This window comes from Hibiscus syriacus, unplaced genomic scaffold (genome assembly GCF_006381635.1).
Source record: "Hibiscus syriacus cultivar Baekdansim isolate YM2019G1 unplaced genomic scaffold, ASM638163v2 tig00113725_pilon, whole genome shotgun sequence".
Classification (NCBI taxonomy): domain Eukaryota; kingdom Viridiplantae; phylum Streptophyta; class Magnoliopsida; order Malvales; family Malvaceae; genus Hibiscus; species Hibiscus syriacus.
In genome coordinates, this window is record NW_024063471.1 from 14,199,119 (window position 1) to 14,221,381 (window position 22,263).

At 32.0% G+C, this 22,263-nt stretch overlaps 1 protein-coding gene across 1 annotated transcript in view; it reads right to left on the bottom strand.

Moving 5' to 3' along the window:
• Positions 1-13,282, bottom strand: part of LOC120187691 — a 53,694-nt gene extending 40,412 nt beyond the window's left edge. The window contains exons 1-2 of the mRNA XM_039191349.1: positions 13,113-13,282; positions 12,245-12,303 (exon numbers count right to left, since the gene is read on the bottom strand). Of these exons, the coding sequence (XP_039047280.1) occupies positions 12,245-12,303; positions 13,113-13,229 (176 nt within the window). The 5' untranslated portion in view covers positions 13,230-13,282. The remainder of the gene's footprint in view (positions 1-12,244; positions 12,304-13,112) is intronic.
• Between the last annotated feature and the right edge of the window lie 8,981 nt (positions 13,283-22,263).

Below are 22,263 nucleotides of genomic sequence, written 5' to 3' on the forward strand. Positions count from 1 at the left end.
AAAATTAAGGAGAAATATAAAATATTCCAATAATTCCAAACGAAGAGAAAATAATCCCTAAAATACTTTAGGACGAATATTTCTCTTTCCAACTGAAATAAAAGGAATACAATAATTTCTCCCAAGAATTTGAGATTAAAACAATTTTATTCGACCAAATAAAAAAATAAAGCTAAATTATCCAAATTAAATGATTAGAAAAGATAATGGATATTCAAATATTTAAAAATATCGGGACTATAAGTTTAAATAAGCGAATATTTCCTTTTCCTTTCAAACTTAATTAATTTTAAATGCAATCAATTTTTTAAGTTTTTATAGTTGGTTATTTATTTATTTTAAAGCATTGGAAAAGGACATCTAATTACTTTAAGACCATCCCTTCTTAATATTTTAAAATAAATAAATACTAGCCTTAATCTAATTATGTAATCGGTTGAGTTATGCTTATGAGGATTTTAGGCGAAATAAAATGTCATGATTAAATAAGAACCCCTAAATGAAATATAATTAAATTAAAGTGGTAAATTAAAGCATTTAAAGAAAAATTATAAATATACATATGGAATAAAAACAATTTTAAGGTTTTTTAACTTTATTTTACCTTATAAATCTAAACATATATTTTCTAAATATGATATTAAACATAGAACATAATATTTATTCTAAAATATAAAAAAATGTAAAATATAATATTTACACAAGGTTATACATACAATATTACATATACATATCATAAAATAATGTACGTAAAATAAATACATAATAATATACATAAAATAAATACGTAATACATAAAACGTACTTGATGGTACAACATAAAATAATATCCATGTATTTATTTGTAACATAGTGACAAAAATAAATGCATAGTAAATTTGAGATCATAAATATAAACAAAACAAACTTCAAGGCATGAAATAGGAAAATCAGATAATATGAGCCCCAAAATCATAATAAAACATAAATATATAGGACTAAAATAAATGACATAAAAACAATGGCCAAGTTTAATGAAATAACAAAGTAAATAATGACTAAACTGTAATAAAATGAACCATAATGTCAAATTCTGAAAAAATATCAAAATAAGGTAATAGGTGACTAAAACAAGGGAAAGATATAGGGAGCTAAATGTGATTTACCCACTAACATTCTACCTAAAAGCTACATCTGCTAAATACAAGGACCCAAGAAGGAATTTACCCATAAACTAGTGACCAAAATATTATGGGATTCTTAACCTTAAAGGACTTATGCATGATTATACCACGATTTAGTGGCCTAAATACAAATCACGCTAAAGGTATAAGGACCTTGGCATAATTTTCCCAAAATCCAAAATAAAAAACACATATCCCCTTTTCAAACCTAATTTGCCCGATTGCTTAAACCTAACCCTCTATCTCCCTTCTCTATCACTCACAAGGATAACCCCTTTCCTCGTTAGAATCAGCCGCTCTGGCCACCACATAATGGTGGCCATTTACCCTCGATTAACTAGCATCAACACCATGAAGCACCTCGCCAGCAGACCCAATGAAAACCAAACCAAATCCTCTCGTCCCCTCCTTATTCGAGAGGGCCAAAACATAAGGCATGCCATCACACATGGTGGCTCTGCGACCTCAATCAACCTAGCCCGATCTCTACATCCTCCCCGACAACACTACTACTCCGACGAAACACCGACATCAAGGTAAACTAAAATTCTGATTATTATTTATTATTTTTTTAGAAACATCGAACTAGCATAGAACAAAAATAGAGAGAAAAACATATTAAAATACCTTCAAATATTAGGTTCTGATTTTGATTGTTGATTAAAAAGTCTTTTTTTCTTTACATTTCAATCGGGTTTTTATAACCCATGTAAAAATACATAGGCTTTGAATAAAATCCTAGATCTAATGAGTTCTGACTCCTGCTTTCTCTGCTCTTGATTGATAAAGTCACTGTGTGCAGAGGAGAATCGGTCAGCGGCAACATGGGCAATCGAAGGTAGCAAATCATACTCCTAGGGTAAGGTTTCAGAAACCCCTGGGGACCGAGTCGGATCCCAAGTTGGGTCTGGATCTGAGTCGGATGCTGGGTTAGTGGGCCAGTTGAAAATTGGTGATTACAAGTTTTGAAAATTGGTGATGCTGGGTTACCGGGTCGACACCGTTTTTCGCCCGGGTGGGGAAAAACTTAGCACGACTTGGAGGTTTTCTTTTGAAAAGGTTTTGAAAGGTTTTGAAGTCGTCATCGACCTTTTGAGTTAGGTAGGTCGTGTACCTAAAAATTTTCTTTTAAAAGTGTTTTTAAGAAAACATCATTTTAAAAGATAAATCATTCTATGTGTAACCAGAGATTCATTCTTTTTGAAATAGAAAAGGTGTCCAGGGATCGATTACGTGTGGCGAAGGATACAATGCCCAAAATTGGTTACCCATCGATTATAAATTGTCTCTAATGGTGGAAATCTAAAAATTCAGATATAAATTTAAATTACGATCCCATTATTCCAAATTCAACCATACAATTTTTATTAAATGAAAAATTCTAAGTAGAAATAGAAAATATTCCAATATTTCCAATCGAAGAGAAAATAATCCCTAAAATACTTTAGGACAAATATTTTTCTTTTCAACTGAAATAGAAGGAATACAATAATTTCTCCCAAGAATTTGAGATTAAAATAATTTGATTCGACCAAATAAAAAATTAAGCCAAATTATCCAAATTATATGATTAGAAAAGTTAAGGGATATTCAAATATTTAAAGATATCGAGACTTTATCCCTAATAAAATTAGGCTAATTGTCTAGATAAGTTTAAATAAGTGAATATTTCCTTTTCCTTTTAAACTTAATTAATTTTAAATGCAATCAATTTTTTAGGTTTTTCTAGTGGGGTATTTTATTTATTTTAAAACATAAGAAAATGACATCTAGTTACTTTAAGACCACCCCTTCTTAATATTTTAAAATAAATAAATACTAGCCTTAATCCAATTATGTAATCGGTTGAGTTATGCTTATGAGAATTTTAGGCGAAATAAAATGTCATGATTAAATACAAATGCCTAAATGAAATATAATTAAATTAAAATGGTAAATTAAAGCATTTAAAGAAAAATTATAAATATACATATGGAATAAAAACAATTTTAAGGTTTTTAAACTATATTTTACCTTATAAATCTATACATATATTTTCTAAATATGATATTAAACCTAGAACATAATATTTACTCTAAAATATAATAAAATGTAAAATATAATATTTACACAAGGCTGTACATACAATATTACATACACATATCATAAAATAATGTACGTCAAATAAATACATAATAATATATGTAAAATAAATATGTAATACATAAAACATACTTGATGGTACAACATAAAATAATATACATGTATTCATTTGTAACATAGTGACAAAAATAAATGCATAGTAAATTTGAGATCACAAATATAAACAAAACAAGCTTCGAGGTATAAAACAGGAAAATCAGATAATATGAGCCCCAAAATAATAATAAATCATAAATATATATGACTAAAAAGAAAGGACATAAAAACAGTGGCCAAGTTTAATGAAATAACAAAGTAAATAATGACTAAACTGCAATAAAATGAATCATAATGTCAAATTCAAAAAAATATCAAAATGAGGTACTAGGTGACTAAAACAAGGGAAAGATATAGGGAGCTAGAGGAGAATTACCCACAAACATTCGACCTAAAAGCTACATCTTCTAAAGACAAGGACCCAAAAAGGAATTTACCCATAAACTAGTGACCAAAATATCATTGGATTCTTAAGGTTAGAGGACTTACACATAAGTATACCATGATTTAGTGACCTAAATGCAAAACACACTGTAGGTGTGAGGACCTTAGCATAATTTTCCCAAAATCCAAAATAAAAAACACATCTCCTCTATTCAAACCCAATCTGCCCGATGGTTTAAACCTAACCCTCTATCTCCCTTCTCCATGACTCACAACGACAACCCCTTCCCCCCTAAGAATCATTGGCTCCGGCCACTACATAATGGTGGCCATTTACCCCCCGATTAACAAGCATCGATGATATGAAGTACCTCTCTAGCAGACCAAACGAAAACCCAACCTAATCCTCTCGTCCCCTCCTTAGTCGAGAGGGTTAAAAATAAGGCAGACCACCACACACGGCGGTGTTGCGACCTCAATCAACCTAGCCCGATCTCTACCTACTCCCTGACGACACTACTACTCCAACGAAACACCGACTGCAAGGTAAACTAAAATACTTATTATTATATATTATTTTTTTAGAAACATCATACTAGCATAGATTGAAAATAGAGAAAAAAAACAAATTAAAATACCTTCAAATATTAGATTCTGATTTTGTTTGCTGAGTAAAAAGTCTTTTTTTTCTTTACATTTCAATCAGGTTTTTATAACCCATGTAAAAATACATACGCTTTGAATAAAATCCTAGAAGTTAAAACAAGGAAATATGCTAGTGCATCAAAAGTTTCTAGTGGTTGCAATGATTTTTCTCGATTTGCATCAGAATGCCCCATCATTCATCGAATGTCCATGCCCCTGAATCAATTAAATACTGAACCTTGCGCTTCAATGCTCTAAAATTCTCAGTGGTATGCCCCGAGCTTCCCACGTGGTAGCTACATGCTACATTAGCATCATGCCCCTTAGAAAATGGGGATTCTTTCGGTTTAGATTGAACTGGAGTCACGGGATTCCTCTGAACTAGGACTGGGAGAAGCTCTTCACATGTCACCGAAATTTTAGCAATAAAGGTATTCTCTCAGGTCACTCTATAAGGTTTGGTCCCATGATTAGCTGAATAAGACCTCACTGTATTGACCTCGACTCCTTTCTTGATAACAATAATGTCAGAGCCTCTTATCTTGCCATTCTTTATAGTTGTTTCGATCATTTCCCCATACATGACAATGTCATATAAATTCTTGGTGGTAGTTCCTATCACTGGTGGCTGCACTTGAAAAGCAATGTCCCTCATTCATTACGAATATTATCGGAAGCTCTCGTTATGTCTCATCTCCATGTTTTGTAGCATGATTCGATCAGGGGCCAGAGCCGTCATGTGCTTGTATTGACCCAAAAAGGCTTGAGCTAAGTCTTTCCAAGAACGAATTTGAGTATGCTTTAGTTGGTTATACCTTTTGGAAGTTTGTCCAGATAGACTATCTTGAAAATAGTGGATCATCAACTTCTCATTCTCCACATAGCCAACCATCCAACGACAATACATGGTAATGTGGGATGAAGGGCATGTGGTCCCATTATACTTCTCGAAATTTGAAATCTTAAACTTTGGTGGGAAAATCATGTCAGGGACCAAACTTAGCTTTTTCACATCCAACCCATAGACTGACCCGACCATCTCCCTTGATTTTATCACCTCTTCTATACTTTTCAATCGTTGGGTTAATTTTTCCTTCTCAGCTAAATCATTCAGGTCAGGGATCTCATTATCAGCAAAAAAACTTATGGTTTCAACCCAGATGTAGCATGATAATCAGTGGGGAATGGAGCTCTAGTATGATATTGTGGCTTCTCTCAACAGTGAAACAGGCTGGTGGTTAAATTTCTTGATGCCCAGAGGTGTGTTTAGGAATATGGATAGGTGTAAAACCTAGAGGATGTGTGGGGTCTTCAGTAAGACTCTTTCCAGAGGTCACATGCCTCCTAAAGATTTCTTCCACCTTGCTCAGCAGATCGAGCTGAGAGTTTGTGATATTAGCTTCCAATTGTGTCAACTTTTTCCTCATTTCTTCTTGCATCTCTTTCTGTTCTCTATCAATTCTGGCTAACTTATCCTCTATTTCTTTAGGCATTTTCTATCGTCGTGCAAATGATAAGAATTCTTGCTACTATTGTGAACTCATATAACTATGATCAGAAACCTTATCTTATTATTTTATGTATTTGAATGAATGAATATTTTAATGCATGATTTAAAAATTAATCAATACAAATGTGATGCATGCATAAAAAAAAGTGTCAATCCAGAGTAACCATCTTAAATGATTTTCTTTGAACACAAACAGTTTCAGTACATCAAATAGCCAAACTACAACTAATAAATAGCTTTGGCTCCTAGCTTTTCTATCTCGTTCATGAGCCAGGTTATCTTCTAAGCTTGATATGGTGATGAGCCATCAATCTACATAAAATCTCTTACAAAGACAACTAATTCGACCATATTATGAGCCACGTGGCTTGCTTGAGTAATCGCCTCATTCATCACATTGTCTTTTTTCTCCATCCAAAATTTTAACCTTTGAAGCTGTAGGCAATATTGACCATTGTCTCTCGTAAGAGACTCGATGCGGTCATGAAGTTCTCGTGCAAGATTTCTATAATCATGTACCAACTCTGTCATTATTTTATTGTCGGTTCTATTTGTTTCTAGTTTAACATTTTTCTTACGATTGTAGTTTTGAAACGATGCTTCTGCGTCTGTAAGGGTTGTTCTCAACATTTCGTTCTTTGTTTTCCATATCCCCAACTCTTGTAAGATTATTTTACGTTCATTTTCTGCAATGTGCATATCACGAGAGCACCTCTTAGCTCATTCTTCGTGCATTTTACAATTTCTTTTCCATTGTTTGACACCACTCTTTAATTTAGAGGCTTCTTTTGCCCACTCTTCTGGAGTATTGCCTAACCCAACATTTTGAAAGGTTTGATTGATTCTTTGAAAACTATCTTGCATGGCTTTCAATTCTTTGTTTAGAATGTCATTTTTGTTTTGCAATTGAAGTATTTGGGCTTCATATTTCAACAGACACTCTTCGTTTTGGATACCCTTACTGATTCTTTTGTCCTTAGACTCACTCGGCTTTGCCTCGATCAGAAATTCGACTATTGAACCCGATTGACCCTCATTCTCAAATTCCAATACTCCATACACTAGCAGGCAATAAATTCGTCGCTTGAAGGCAACACAGGTTTCGATATAATGTCCTTGAGCTCCTGCGTGATATTCATAGTAGGCATTGGCATCATACCACTCCGGATATGGAGGTTGTAAACATAGTGTGGGGTCACTTCTCGTGCTTCTAACAACTTATTATATAAATCTCCATATGAGATAGGAGCAAGATCAAAGTCAAGGTCACTACCTTCTTTCTTTCGATCATCCATATGGTGAGTCTCTATTGAGCGAACATTAGTTTTTAAAGCTGGCTTCAAACACTGAACCGTTAGATTCCTATTATCATTTATATTCATATTCACAGGTATTTTGGTGGCATCTAGATTTTTAGTGAACACGAATTTACCCCGTTTGAAATGATCATGTGGTTTCCTTTCATCCACATTTACTTGCAATTTTACCGTTGTCACTGTTTCCTTTGTACTTCCTGACAACTTATTAATGCAGACAATGATTGCACGTGGATCCTCAAGTTCGCTTAGATTACCTAGTTCAAAAGTAGCCTTTTGTATTACAGAATTATTCTTGTCAAGTTCTTTATTTCTTTGCGTAGAAGTCTTTTTTCCTTTGGTCAACACAACTATTCTATCCATCATCTTGGACATTTGCTCCCTGATTTGTTGCAATTCACTTTCTCTTCATTAAACATACGATCTCTGGACGTACGACTCTCTACTTTACTTGAAACTTCTTTCAGATGCCATTTCCTAGTTGTATCGTGGCCTACCTGATCATGAAACCCCTTGTCTATTGTGAAAACCTTTTAATTGGTAACCACTTAGAATCAACACTTTTTTGTGTATGTCATGACCATATGGTGCAAGAAAAAGAAAGATAGAAAAAACAAGTTAGGACATATAGCAACAGGTTAAGTGTAAAGGTAAATGCAAAAGCAAAAATGCAAATGCAACGAAGGTGTTGATTCCAAAGTAATCGTCATAAAACAACTCCCAAAGAACACATAATATCTCAATACATCGAGACAAATGGAAACTACAAACCATATCACACTTCTCGACTTCTTCAATTTTGATTGAATATGCAGGAAACAATATTTTTTTTATCCTTGCTTGATGGAAAAATTCCAACGCTTTGACTTATTTTCCAGAAATACATTTGTTGAGTAACCATATGTGATTGACATCATCCACTGTCTCATGTTGGCTATCATTGTTGCTTTATTACTTCAAACAAATTATTTCTTTTTGGCTAGTTGTATCAACATCGTCGTAGCACCTTTGAAAAACTTGTTTTACTACATCATTTGAGCTTCATGTATTCCAGCTTGACGTAGCTCTTCAGTTGTTTCCTGGAGTACCCTTCGGCCATTGAGGCGCTTTTGCATTTATATTCTACCTCTTCGAGTGACATTGTCGTATTAAAAGCCTTCTAATGGGACTATTAACTCAAGAATCAATACCTTCTATGACATGATATGTATGAAACATATGTTAATTTCAAACAAATAATCTTAGAACAACTTTCAAAGAACTCACAACGTCCCCACATGTCAAAGCAGATAAAATATTTATCCCTTCGTGTGGCATTGTCATTTTAAAAACCTTCTAATTTTGATAATTACCTTAGGTATTAAAAACATGTTTATACACAAATAAAGCAATAGGAAATGGAAAAGATGTTAGCAAAAATAATAATCAAAGAGATGAAATGTATGTCAGTGAAATATGAAAAATTAAATTCAACTGGTAAATGAACCATAAAATACAATGAATGAAACACATAGAGGAAATTAAAACCCTACCGTATAATTTCTAGTTCACATGCAATTATTCAAAAAGAATTTATCGAATAAATTAAAAGGCGAAGGTTAGATTCATTTCTCCTTTGTGTACACTTATTTGGGTACCTACGAACAGAGTTTCAGCACGGTCTTAGATCGGGTGTGTTTCTACAATTTACTACATGCAATGTTTTGGTTCTAGGAGAAAGGTACTCGAATTGTCCTTGTCGGGTGCCCCTTTAGGCGAGCCAGACCCTCAATCCTCACCCATTATAGGCTTAAGCAGATCGAGTTCAATTCTAGAGGGCACATTTCTCTATGCCTGACACGGAGAATAAATCCTCACGAAGACATAGGTCATATGAAGCCCGAAAGCTACTTGCTAGGTCTGACATGGAGAATAAATTCTCACAAAGACGTCGCTTTCACTCCCACTTAAAACGGAAGAGCTCGAGTATAGAGATTATGTTATGTAATGCACGTGTTGTGTGTGAGGAGAAATTCTCAAACCTTTGACAAACAACGACACAAAAATTGAACTAAAGCGAATCCCAAAATTTCAATATCTAAAAATCAATCAAATACAAACATTAATATACAAGGATATAAAATAAAATAATAAAGAATAATAATAAAAGAATTGGAAGGAATCAAAAGAATCATGAATTAAATAAAATTGAATTCTCAATTTCCAACTATAGAGATAATATATAATCGATTTAGGGCTTGATCCACTAAGTCCCCAGCAGATCCGCCAAGTTGTCGACACGTTTTTTATAATTCAGTTTGAAAGTGTAACAGAGATTCATACTTTTTGAAATAAAAGAGGGTTCAAGGATCGATTCATGTGGAGAAGGATAAGCACCCCCACAACGCCCAAAATTGGTACCCCATCGATTATAAATTGTCTCTAATTGTGGAAATCTAAGAATTCATATATAAATTTAAATTACGATCCCATTATTCCAAATTCAACCATACAATTTTTATTGAATGAAAAATTCCAAAGAAAAATTTAAAAATATTTCAATATTTTCAATCAAAGAGAAAATAATCCCTAAAATACTTGGACAAATATTTCTCTTTCCAGCTGAAGTAAAAGGAATACAATAATTTCTCTCAAGAATTTGAAATTAAAATAATTTGATTCGACCAAATAAAAAAATTAAGCCAAATTAAACAAATTATATGATTAGAAAAGATAAGGGTTATTTAAATATTTAAAAATATCGAGACTTGATCCCTAATAAAATTAGGCGAATTGTGTAGATAAGTTTAAATAAGTGAATATTTGCTTTTCCTTTCAAACTTAATTAATTTTTTAGGTTTTTCTAGTGGGGTATTTATTTATTTTAAAACATCAGAAAATGACATCCAGTTACTTTAAGACCGTCCCTTCTTAATATTTTAAAATAAATAAATACTACCCTTAATACAATTATGAATCGGTTGAGTTATGCTTATGAAGATTTTAGGTGAAATAAAATGTCATGATTAAATATGAATGACTAAATGAAATATAATTAAATTAAAATGGTAAATTAAAGCATTTAAAGAAAAATTATAAATATACATATGGAATAAAAAAAAATTAGGTTTTTAAACTCTATTTTACCTTATAAATCTATACATTTGTTTTCTAAATATGATATTAAACATAGAACATAATATATATTCTAAAATATAATAAAATGTAAAATATAATATTTACACAAGGCTCTACATACAATATTACATATACATATCATAAAATAATGTACGTAAAATAATACATAATAATATACGTAAAATAAATACGTAATACATAAAACATACTTGATGGTACAATATAAAATAATATCCACGTATTCATTTGTAACATAGTGACAAAAATAAATGCATAGTAAATTTGAGATCATAAATATAAACAAAACAAACTTCAAGGCATGAAACATGAAAATTAGATAATATGAGCCCCAAAATCGTAATAAAACATAAATATATAGGACTAAAATGAAAGTACATAAAAACAGTGGCAAAGTTTAATGAAGTAACAAAGTATATAATGATTAAACTGTAATAAAATGAACCATAATGTCAAATCCAGAAAAAAAAATCAAAATGAAGTACTAGGTGACTAAAACACTAAAACAAGGGAAAGATATAGAGAGCTAAAGGTGATTTACCCACTAACATTCGACCTAAAAGCTACATCTGCTAAAGACAAGGACCGAAGAAGGAATTTACCCATAAACTAGTGACCAAAATATCATGGTATTCTTAAGGTTAGAGGACTTATGCGTGATTATTCCATGATTTAGTGATCTAAATGCAAAACACACTGAAGGTATGAGGACCTTGGTGTAATTTTCCCAAAATCCAAAATAAAACACATCTCCCTTTTTCAAACCCAATCTACCCGATGGTTTAAACCTAACCCTCTATCTCCCTTTTCTATCACTCACAGCGATAGCCCCTTTCCCCCTAAGAATCAGCTGCTCCGGCCGCCACATAATGGTGGCCATTTACCCCCGATTAATAAGCATCGACGCCATTAAGCACCTCGCCAGCAGACCCAACGAAAACCAAACCTAATCCTCCCTCCTTAGTCGAGAGGGCCAAAACATAAGGCAGGCCACCACACACGGTGGCACTGCGACCTCAATCAACCTAGCCCGATCTCTACCTCCTCCGCGACAGCAAGGTAAACCAAAATTCTTATTATTTTTTTTAGAAACATCGAACTAGCATAGAATGAAAATAGAAAAAAAATAAAATACCTTCAAATATTAAGTTCTGATTTTGATTGTTGAGTAAAAAGTTTTTTTTCTTTACATTTCAATCGGTTTTTTATAACCCATGTAAAAATACAAAGGCTTTGAATAAAATCCTAGATCTAATGAGTTTTGACTCCTGCTTTCTTTGCTTTTGATTGATAAAGTCACTGTGTGCATAGGAGAATCAGTCGGCGGCAGCATGGGCAGTCGGCAGTAGCAAATCATACTCAGGGAGTCGTGACGAAGTGACCCATTGAAATTTGGGACCAATCGACCACTATCTACGGCGATTGACGACAGCCAACGATGACATCTAGTCACCTTATGTTTTTATTTTATATTTTAAATTATTTTTATATTAAATAATAATAAAAAACTACCACATCACACGAAAATAATAATAAAATAATTCAAAGTAATAATTCTAATGTTCAGTGATTAAATTAGAAAAATTGAAAAAATAGTATAATTTATCCTAAAACAAAAACAAACAAGCAGATATAAGAAACAAAATTTAAACTAATTCGCATGCCTTGAGTGTCTTATTAAATTCGCCTTATCCAAAATTATACGTTTTGGACTCATTGCCTTGCACCTCAGCGAAAGATGCACCTTTTCAAACATTGATAATTAAGTATGATTCTAAAATTCTCTACTGTCAACCTAAACACGATATAAACATATTGAACAACATAACATAAAAAAACAAAATAAAAGTTCAAATTGAAATTAATATGAAGTTAACCCCGAACTAAAAACTAAACAAACAAATTGAAATAACCTGCCATATGGGGATTTTCCAATCGAAAGCACTGAAGAAATCTTAGTCCCAGACCTTCGCTCCAGTCAAGGAAAAAATTCATTACTTCCTTCATCCAAAGTATTTAAGCCCTACGATTTTGTTACCTCCACAATTATTTAATAAAAAACAGATTAAAGGAAAACAGCAAAGTATCAGCAAAGTATCTATTTTCATTCTAGACAATATATGACCAATGGACACATAACTCTATAATATAAACCTCTAGTTATAGATTTTTTCGGTAAATTTTATCCCAATTATATAAGATTATAATACTTCAACTATGGATGCAATTCTATCGAGCCTAGCTCAGAGCCTCAGTCTGTAAGAACCTCAAGCTTGACTAGAAATTAGAGACTCAAAGCTCAGTCAAAACTTAATCAAGTTTCAGAATTAGAGTCGTTTAGCAAGTAAAAAATGAGCTCAGTTACTCGATTTCCGCACTAGACTTCATGCTCAACTCAATTATTTTTACTTAATCTCGTGTTCAAGTTTAAATTGAAAATTTTCAATAGCCGCTCAAGTATTGATAAGATCGTGAGCTACCCAAGTCCAGTCAATATTTCGAGCTGCTCAAGCTCAACTCAATAATAACTGAGTCAATTCAAGTTTTTTAAAGCCAGATCCAAGTAGCTAGAGAGCCATGATCTTCAACAAATATTATTATCGTAATACTTTGCTAATAATTTCCTGATTAACGAGTAAAAAACTAAAAATTACACGAACGCATAAATATATTCACACATATAGCAGGTGCTATAAAAAATCATATATCGAATGCATTCACATTACTACTTGAGATTTCGCTATATCTTCTCGGCAACCAAACAGAAAAAAAATGAAGAACCATAGCTTGAAATAAAGAGGAGAATTCAAATTTGATGAGCAAACGATGAGGGAAGCTGAACGGCGGAGATATCGGAGATTGCCAAAGCTTTGAGATCCGAAAACTACCGTGGAGCATCTTCGTGGTTTTCAGGTGCGCAGTGTTAGACAATGATGAGAGTTGATCGTAGAAGGGTGGAAGCAACACTGAAACGAGAGGGAAAATGTATCAGCGGAAGACGGGATTTTGAATTGGAGATTGAAAGATGATTGTTGAAACGTCTAGGGTTTCCCAATGTGTAAAAACTAAATAATTTATTAATCGAATCAAATGGTAATTAGTTTGAGACTGCGCATTAATTTATTTTGGCTTAATATAAAAATAGGTTACTTTAATTCTAGAAAATATTTTTTATTTTTTATTTTTGTTTTAATAGTTTTTATTTTTAATTTTCTAAAATTAAAAATTATTTAATTAATATAAATGAAAATTTGAATCTAGAAATAAAAATGATAAAAATATATTTGATATTTAATTTTTTAAAATAAAAATGAACAAATACTTATTAAATAATTAAATAAAACTATAATTGTTAAAAATTATTACATAATTTTAACATATGAATTATGTAAATATAAAATGATAAAGTTGTTAAGAAATTTCATAACACAAAATTATTTATCATTGGTAAGAGATTTCATAACATAAAAATTATTTTAATTTTTAATAAGAATATAATTTTAATGCGTCTAGGCATCAATTAAATTTAAAAAATAACAAAAATATTGTTGTAAACAAAAACACATAGAAATGTTATCAAAATAAAAATATGTTTAGTGATAATTAAGACACTCAAACTTTTTGGGGGGAAAACTAGTGTAGTCCTGACACACTTTTTGCACTTAATGTGATCCTTATACTAAGAAGAAGAAAAAGTAATCTAACCTTTTGACCGACGAAAGTTACAACATTTTGATGTGATAGTTCACGATATTGTTATGATAGTACACGATAAACAATTATGTGATATATGAGCTTAATTGTTTTTTTGGCTAAGTTTGAGGGCATAATTGATTATTTAAAAAAATTGAGGACTTATTTAATTTTAAAATATAATAAAATATTAAGATATTAAATACATTAAATATAAGAATACTACAAAATTAATGTAAAAAAAAATCCAGGGACCATTTTGATTTTTTTTTTAAAATTGATAATTTTATATACTGTTAATTTAAAAAAAATGTTAGAAGGATTCGAAGTCATTTAAGTTAAGTTAAAAATCTAAGTCCCATATTCTCTTATTTTCTAATTTTTCAAAATAATCTTAATTAAAACACTGAAAATTCATTTTTTATGTTTTCATATTTTCACTTGTTTTTGTTTTCATTTTTCAGAAATTATTTTCTAATTTCACAAATAAACACATTCTTCAACGTTTTCTATTTTCGAGGAAAATGAAAATGAAAATAGCTATATTTTTTAGAACCAAACGGATTGTAAGTGTCTAAACAATATTCAAAATTTATTTTTTGGTGCATAAAGAATTTGTTTTGTTAAAAATAAGTGTCTAATGTTTTTTCCGTTACACTTTAAGTGCCTACCGTTAAAAAATTCTAAAGTGACATGTGTCAAATTTATTTTTTTAATTTTTTAACAGATAAAATATTATTTAAAAAAAATTGAACGTGACAAATTTCACTTGATATTTTTTAACGATAGGTACCTAAAAGTGTAACAGAGAAAATATTAGACAATTATATTTAACCAAAAATGATTTAGACACCAAAAATTTAATTTTGAGTATAACTTATATAATTATTTTTATATTAACCCATTTGTGTTTATTGTCATTGAATTTCTAGAATACTATTTTTCTTACTTTTTAGTGTTTGATTAGTGAAAAATAAATGATTAATATAATTTATTTTTTAAATTAATAGAAATATTTTATATTTTTTTAAAATAATTATAATTTAACTTTTCCTTTAATACTTAAATAATTAAAATGATATTATTTTATATATTTAATTTTAAAATAATATTTTAATACTAATTTTATAAAAATAAAATTATTAAATCATTAAATATTTAAAATATATCAATAAATTTTAAAATATAATATAATATTTTTTATTTTAATATTATATTTTTCAGTATTATAATAATATTTTATTTTAATAAATATTTAATATAATTAATAATATTCATTATTTATTAATAAAATATAATATTTTTATTTTAATAAAGATATAATATAATTTAAAATATATTTTGGTACATTAGAACGACTACGTTTTGTAATCTACCTTCTTAGAGAAGCTTATCCGTTGATATATTCCTGAAGTAGATGAGTTAGTTCAATCGGGGATCATAAATGATGTGAATCCTCTTATAAAAGTCGAGTTTTTCAAGTGATCGGCGCAACGATTCCCTTCTCTCTATGTATGTTTAATTTCTGTTATCCAACCTTCCTTTCTTATTTCTTCACAGTATTTGAAAAGCACCTCTTTTTGTAGGTCTTGTTTTTTTTTCTTGTTTAACATATCGACTACTCATTTTGCATCATCTTCAACTATTAAGTTTATCGCACCCAGGGATTTCATGAGAATCAAACCTTGTCTGATTCCCCAAATTTCAATCATGGCACTGATAATTTTTTTGATGTTCATTATGAATCATTGAATCCCGATTTTCATTCTCTAATCATGCCCCCGTCGAAGTCATGTCGGTGTTCGTTTTGCAAGTCATATTTGTGTTAAAATTCCAGCTACCTTAGTGGTTTCCTCCACCTCGCCTAATGAAGTTCTCTGCTAATTTTTGTGTGTGACGTTTCCATTGTTTTCTTGATGCCCCTTGCAAGGTTTTTATTATTATTGTTGAAAATCGTCTCGTTCATAGCCTTCCACAATCCCCATACGATTAATGAGAATAGAGTTCCCTAATGAATCCCATCATTACATATTTTTCTAGAATGACAGTTCCTATTCAGCCAATCACTAAAGGCCCTAATGTTGAATTGGTCATCGTTGTAGTGTGCTTTGATTTCTTCTTAAACGAGTTTTGTCATTTTGCAGGTTCTTAGGATATGTTCTAGTGTCTATGTTTCACAGTGACAATTTTTTTCAATTAGCATTTTGCGTCATGTTTTTCTAGCTCTGATCTCTTTCGTATTTAACTTATTTAGTTTGCTTAATCAAATAAAGACTCTGATGTGTTTCGTGGCTTCCACCTTCCAAATCCAATCATAATTCTAACTTTGTTGATCTGCTGTTCTTTGTTAAGAATAGATTCAATGAAAATTTTACCGTGTAGTTTTCATTTTGAGTGTCTTTATCTTATCTTCTTCTCGTCCAGATTTCATTAACAGAATCAGAGTACTCCGAATTTGGTTGATTGTTTTCCTAAGACTATTTCTGTAGCTCTTTGTAGATTTCAGTATTTTTCTTCCGTAATGAAGTGAACTACCTTTTCGTTTTTATTAGCATCTATTTCTTGATATTCCTCTATTAATTGTACTTTCCCCATCTACACAGTAATTTTACTGTGCGGCGCCTAAAAACAACGTGACCGGTTAAAATTTAGACTGGTTATGTTATATCATTTAACCGGAAATATTATCAAGTAAAATAACATATTAGGTAACACTTATATAATATAATAGATAGCGCTTATATTGACTTGTTTTATAAGTAAACAGATATATTTATACCGGTAACATTGTAAATTTACCTATTACATTATAATTATCGGTTTCGATGTTTTTTGGATCGATACAATTTTAAATGTATCGACACTTTATGCGTACACCTCGTTCGGCATTTATTCTGGAAACAAGTATCGACACAAACTTAAAGAGTGTCGATCATTATTTAGATATATTTTTTCACAAAATCGATATATTTCTATCGACTACATTGTAAATTTACCTATCACATTGTAATTATCGGTTTCGATGTTTTTGGGATCGATACTTTTAATGAATGTATCGACGTTTTATGCGTGCACCCGTTTGGCATTCATTATGGACAAAATGTATCGACACAAATTTAATAAGTGTTGATACTTTATGATGACTTATTTTCTCAAAAAAATCGATATATTTATACCGGTTACATTGTAAATTTACATATTACATTATAATTATTGGTTTTTATTTTATTGGGATCGATACTTTTAATAATTGTATTGACACTTTATGCGTGCACCTTGTTTAGGCATTCATTTTGGACAATAAATATCGACACAAATTACACAAGTGTTGATACATTATATATACCTATTTTCTAATTAACCGGTATATTTATACCAGTTACATTGTTAATTTACCTATTACATTATAACTATTGGGTTCGATGTTTTTTGGGTCGATACTTTTAGAAAAAGTATCGACACATATTTAGACAGTTATTGTACACACCTAAATATGTCACGTGAATTTAATGTTGTACCCACCCGTCAACTACCACTACCAATACCACATCCTATTGAAAGCACGACTGAAACATGTTGAATAAACCTTTACTTACATCTCCATCAACTTCGGGACCACTGAACTTGCACAACAAAATTTTTTCCATGTATCATACTGATGCAGACAATGTTAAGCCAATCGAGGAATGCCATGAAGTACATAATGTTGATGAATCTGACAGATTGGTTGGTCAGCTCTTCTCTTCACGTGATCAAGCTTGGTACTTTTACAAGGGATTCACACGGGAACATGGGTTTAGTGCACGTAAGGGAACAACACGGCTTGACGTGGAAGGGAATCTGAGGACAAAAGAATTTTGTTGTTCCAAAGAAGGGTTTCGAGTATCAAAAGGCAATACTGTTGATCGTTAACGTGCTCATACGCCAGTCACAAGAACAGGATGCAAGGCTAGAGTTGTAGTTACATCAACAAATACAAACGATCACAGGGTTATAAGTAAGTCTTATCAGAAACATAATCATGCATTGTGCACACCTGCTATGACACCATTTATGCGTTCTAATAGAGCTGTAAGTAAGGCTGATATCGATGAGGCAACAACATTGAAAGAGGTCGGTGTTGGCACGTCACAAGTAATGAACTATTTAACGCAGCAGGCAGGGGGCTATCATAATGTTGGATTTACACATAAAAACCTCTACAATGCACTTCAAAGAAGTAAAGCAAAGGAAATCGTCGATAGGGATGTGAATGCGCTTATTGCATACTTTGATTATAAGAAACATGATGATCCCTGGTTTTTTATGACACACTCGGTAGACGAATCAAGGGCATTGCATAATCTTATTTGGTCGGATTCTACATCGAGATCAAATTACACATGCTTCGGTGATGTAATTGCGTTCGACATAACGTACAAAGATAATTTTTATGGTTGACAAATTATGCCTATTGTCGATGTCAATCATCACCATAACACAATTGTGTTTGCCACTGCCATAATCGCTGACGAGACGTCCTAATCTTTCGAGTGGGTGCTATAGAATTTTTTAGAAGCCATGATGAATAAATCGCCTATTTCAGTTGTCAACGATGGGGATAGGGTAATGCAGAGGGCTATCAAATCTGTTATCTCTTATGCTAAGCACAGATTATGTTCTTGGCATCTTTCTCGCAATGCACAAGCTAACATTGGTGACCCAAAATTTACAGCAGCATTTTCAAAATGCATGGCTTCCTGGTGGACAACCGAGGAATTCGATATTCAATGGCGTTCGGTTGTTTCAGAATCCAACGTCAAAAAACATCCATGGGTGATTGAGAAGGGAAATACTTGGCACGTATGGGCACAAACATATCTAACCGGTCATTTATTTGCCAATATTCGCTCAACACAAAGGTGTAAGTCTATGAATGCTTCACTAGCGATTGTATTGAAACACAAGAAGACATATTTAGATGTTGTTCGTGCAATTGAAGTTGGAATTAGTAGAATGTGTATGAACAAGTTGAAAGCGGATTACTTAAGTTCCCAGACAAAGCCCTTCCAAATCACAAAACTGGTCGAACTTGAAAGCCATGCTGCTGAGATTTTTACTCACGAAACTTTTCGTGCGTTCCAAGATGAACTTCAACGGGAGACATTGTACCAGATTGAGGAAGAGATTCAGTCCTTGTCAGATGAATGTCAATTTTATATTTTGACAAAGTAAAAAGAAAAAAATAAGATATTTGAAATTAGTTTTGATTCTCGTACGAAAACCCTAATTTGCTCCTGCAAAAAATTCAAGACTGTTGGACTTCCGTGTCGCCATCAACTTCACATTTTGAAGCACTTGGATTACACATATTTTCCCGGGACTTTTATTCAAAGTAGGTGGACTAAGGATGCGAAGGATTCTGCACCGAGTTATGTTGACTTGAATGTGCCTCCAGAAGTGATGCAAATGGCAAGGTTCGCTACTCTACGTTCAACGTCAAGTAGGTTATACTACATTGCATCAAAGATAGACGCATTTTTCAAAACTGCAAGAGATGAGATAAAAAGACTAATAGAAGAATTTGAAAACTCGTTTGGTTTGAATGATTCAGTCAACCAGAACAGTTTAGTAAACAACGTTCATGACCCTCAACGAAAACAACGTAAGCGAAAAGAAATACCGAAGAACAAGGTCGAGAAGAAAATTAGGCGATGTGAGTACTGCAACGGTGAGGGAAAAAACAAACTAACATGTCCTAAAGTCAAGCTCAGTTTGAATACAAGCACACATCCATCAACTGATTTTTTCGAAGACAGAATATAATGGCCATTCAGTCCCGCACATGATGACAACGATCTCCATATATCGTAAGTATCAACATGACTCATATTGTGTATAAGAAACATGTACAACAACCTATTGCTAACTTTTCTCATCTCATATATAATTACATTCACATACAAAATTATAAATCGTATGTAACTTATACAAAAATAACCCTACATTAACAAATTTTCCTCTCTTAGTCTATTTTGATTGTGGCTTACGAGACCGTTTAATATTTCATCCGCATCATCACATAAATGCCAAACAATCTGTAGACTATAGTCTCCCGCAATCATGGTTGGAATCAATTCTGTAACTGGGATTATCCAGGTTAATCATGTTGACTGCATAGCCAATAAAACCTAGGGGTCCAAATGGTAAGCTAGGAATTGGTAAGGCAAGTTTCCTTTGAGGGTTTAGGGTTTAGAGCCCTCTAACGTAAGGAGTGCATAATTGAAAATTACGTATAATAGTTGTATTCAGTTGTTGAAGAATTGTTCTTAATTTTATATAAGGATGTTATGATATACGTTCACGTTTCGGGACCAATTAGTTAGATTCGTGCAGTAGCCTATATCCTCGAGGCAGAGCATAAGAAATCTGGCACTTAAAGATTTACCAAGAGCGGTAGCTTTTGCTCTGAATGAAGACCGAACCTAGAATCAACTTTGCAATTATGCCTATCATGATGAAGAGAAACTACTGAAAAATAGGATTTGCACACAACTGTAAGCATTTTAAACGTTAAACCCAACTCCTCACATGAAAAATTTTCCATAAAATGATTGACATATATGTTGCATAATTTTCAATGTGAGTAGTTGGGTTTAAGGTTTAAAATGCTTGCAGTTGTGTGCAAATCCTATTATTCATCAGGTTCTCTTCAGCATCATAGGCATAATTGCAAAGTTGATTCTAGGTTCGGTCTTCATGTAGAGTAAAAGCTACCGCTCTTGGTAAATCTTTAAGTGCTAGATTTCTTGTGCTCTGCCTCGAGGATATAGGCTACTGCACGCATATAACTAATTGGTCCCGAAATGTGAACGTATATCATAACAACTATCCTTATATAAAATTAAGAACAATTCTTCAACAACTGAATACAACTATTATACGTAATGTTCAATCATGCACTCCTTACGTTGGAGGGCTCTAAACCCTAAACTCTCAAAAGAAGCTTTCCTTACCAATTACTAGCTTACCATTTGGACCTTGCAAGGGGTTTTATTGGCTATGCTATCAACATGATTATGAGCTTCCTTTATCCTTTCGCATTCAGTAAGACTGTAGAGATTTGAAGGTCATCATCTTCACGTACAAAGATTGAACTTGCAACCTATAATCATTCACAAACAACAAACTTTAAAACCTAACCCCTCTTTTTAAAGATTTTCTAAAAAATTAGGGTTTCAACAACATACCTATCGAACACAAGAAGGGAAAAAAGTGTCCAATCTGGAAATTAATACTATAATATCGAGAAATTTACATGAATAACTGATCGTAATTGTTACGAACGCTGGTATTCGTCACAGACGAAGAAAAGAGAACTGCCTTTAGAGTTTATTGATTTAAGGTTTGTAGCGTTACATATAAATAATGAAGGAAGAAAAAACGTGTTATTTACAAGTATTGACACAAATCTAAAACATGTCGATACATTATGTTCACCTATTTTCTTATAAAACTGGTACATTTATACCGGTTACATTGTAAATTTACCTATTACATTATAATTATCGGTTTCGATATTTTTGGGATCGATACTTTTTAAAAAATGTATCGACACTTTATGCGTGCAACCCTTTTGGCATTCATTTTGAACAAAAAGTATCGACACAAATCTAAAACGTGTCGATACATTATGTTCACCTATTTTAACATAAAACTGGTATATTTATACCGGTTACATTGTAAATTTACCTATTACATTATAATTATCAGTTTCGATGTTTTTGGGATCGATACTTTTTATAAATGTATCGACACTTTATTCGTTCACCCTTTTGTACATTCATTCTGGACAAAACATATCGACACATCATTCAAAAGTGTCGACACATTATGTAGACCTATTCTAACATAAAACCGGTATATTTATACCGGTTATATTACAAAATTACCTATTACATTATATTTATGGGTTTCAATGTTTTAGGGATCAATACTATTTAAAAATGTATCGACACTTTATGGGTGCACCCTTTTTGGATTTTCCTTGTGGACCAAAAGTATCGACACAAATTCCAAAAGTGTCGATACATTATGTATATCTATTTTCTCAAAAAACTGATTTATTTATACCAGTTACATTGTAAATTTACCTATTACATTATAATTATCGGTTTCGATATTTTTGGGATCGATACTTTTTATAAATGTATCGACACTTTATGTATTCACCCCTTTGGGCATTCATTCTGGACAAAAA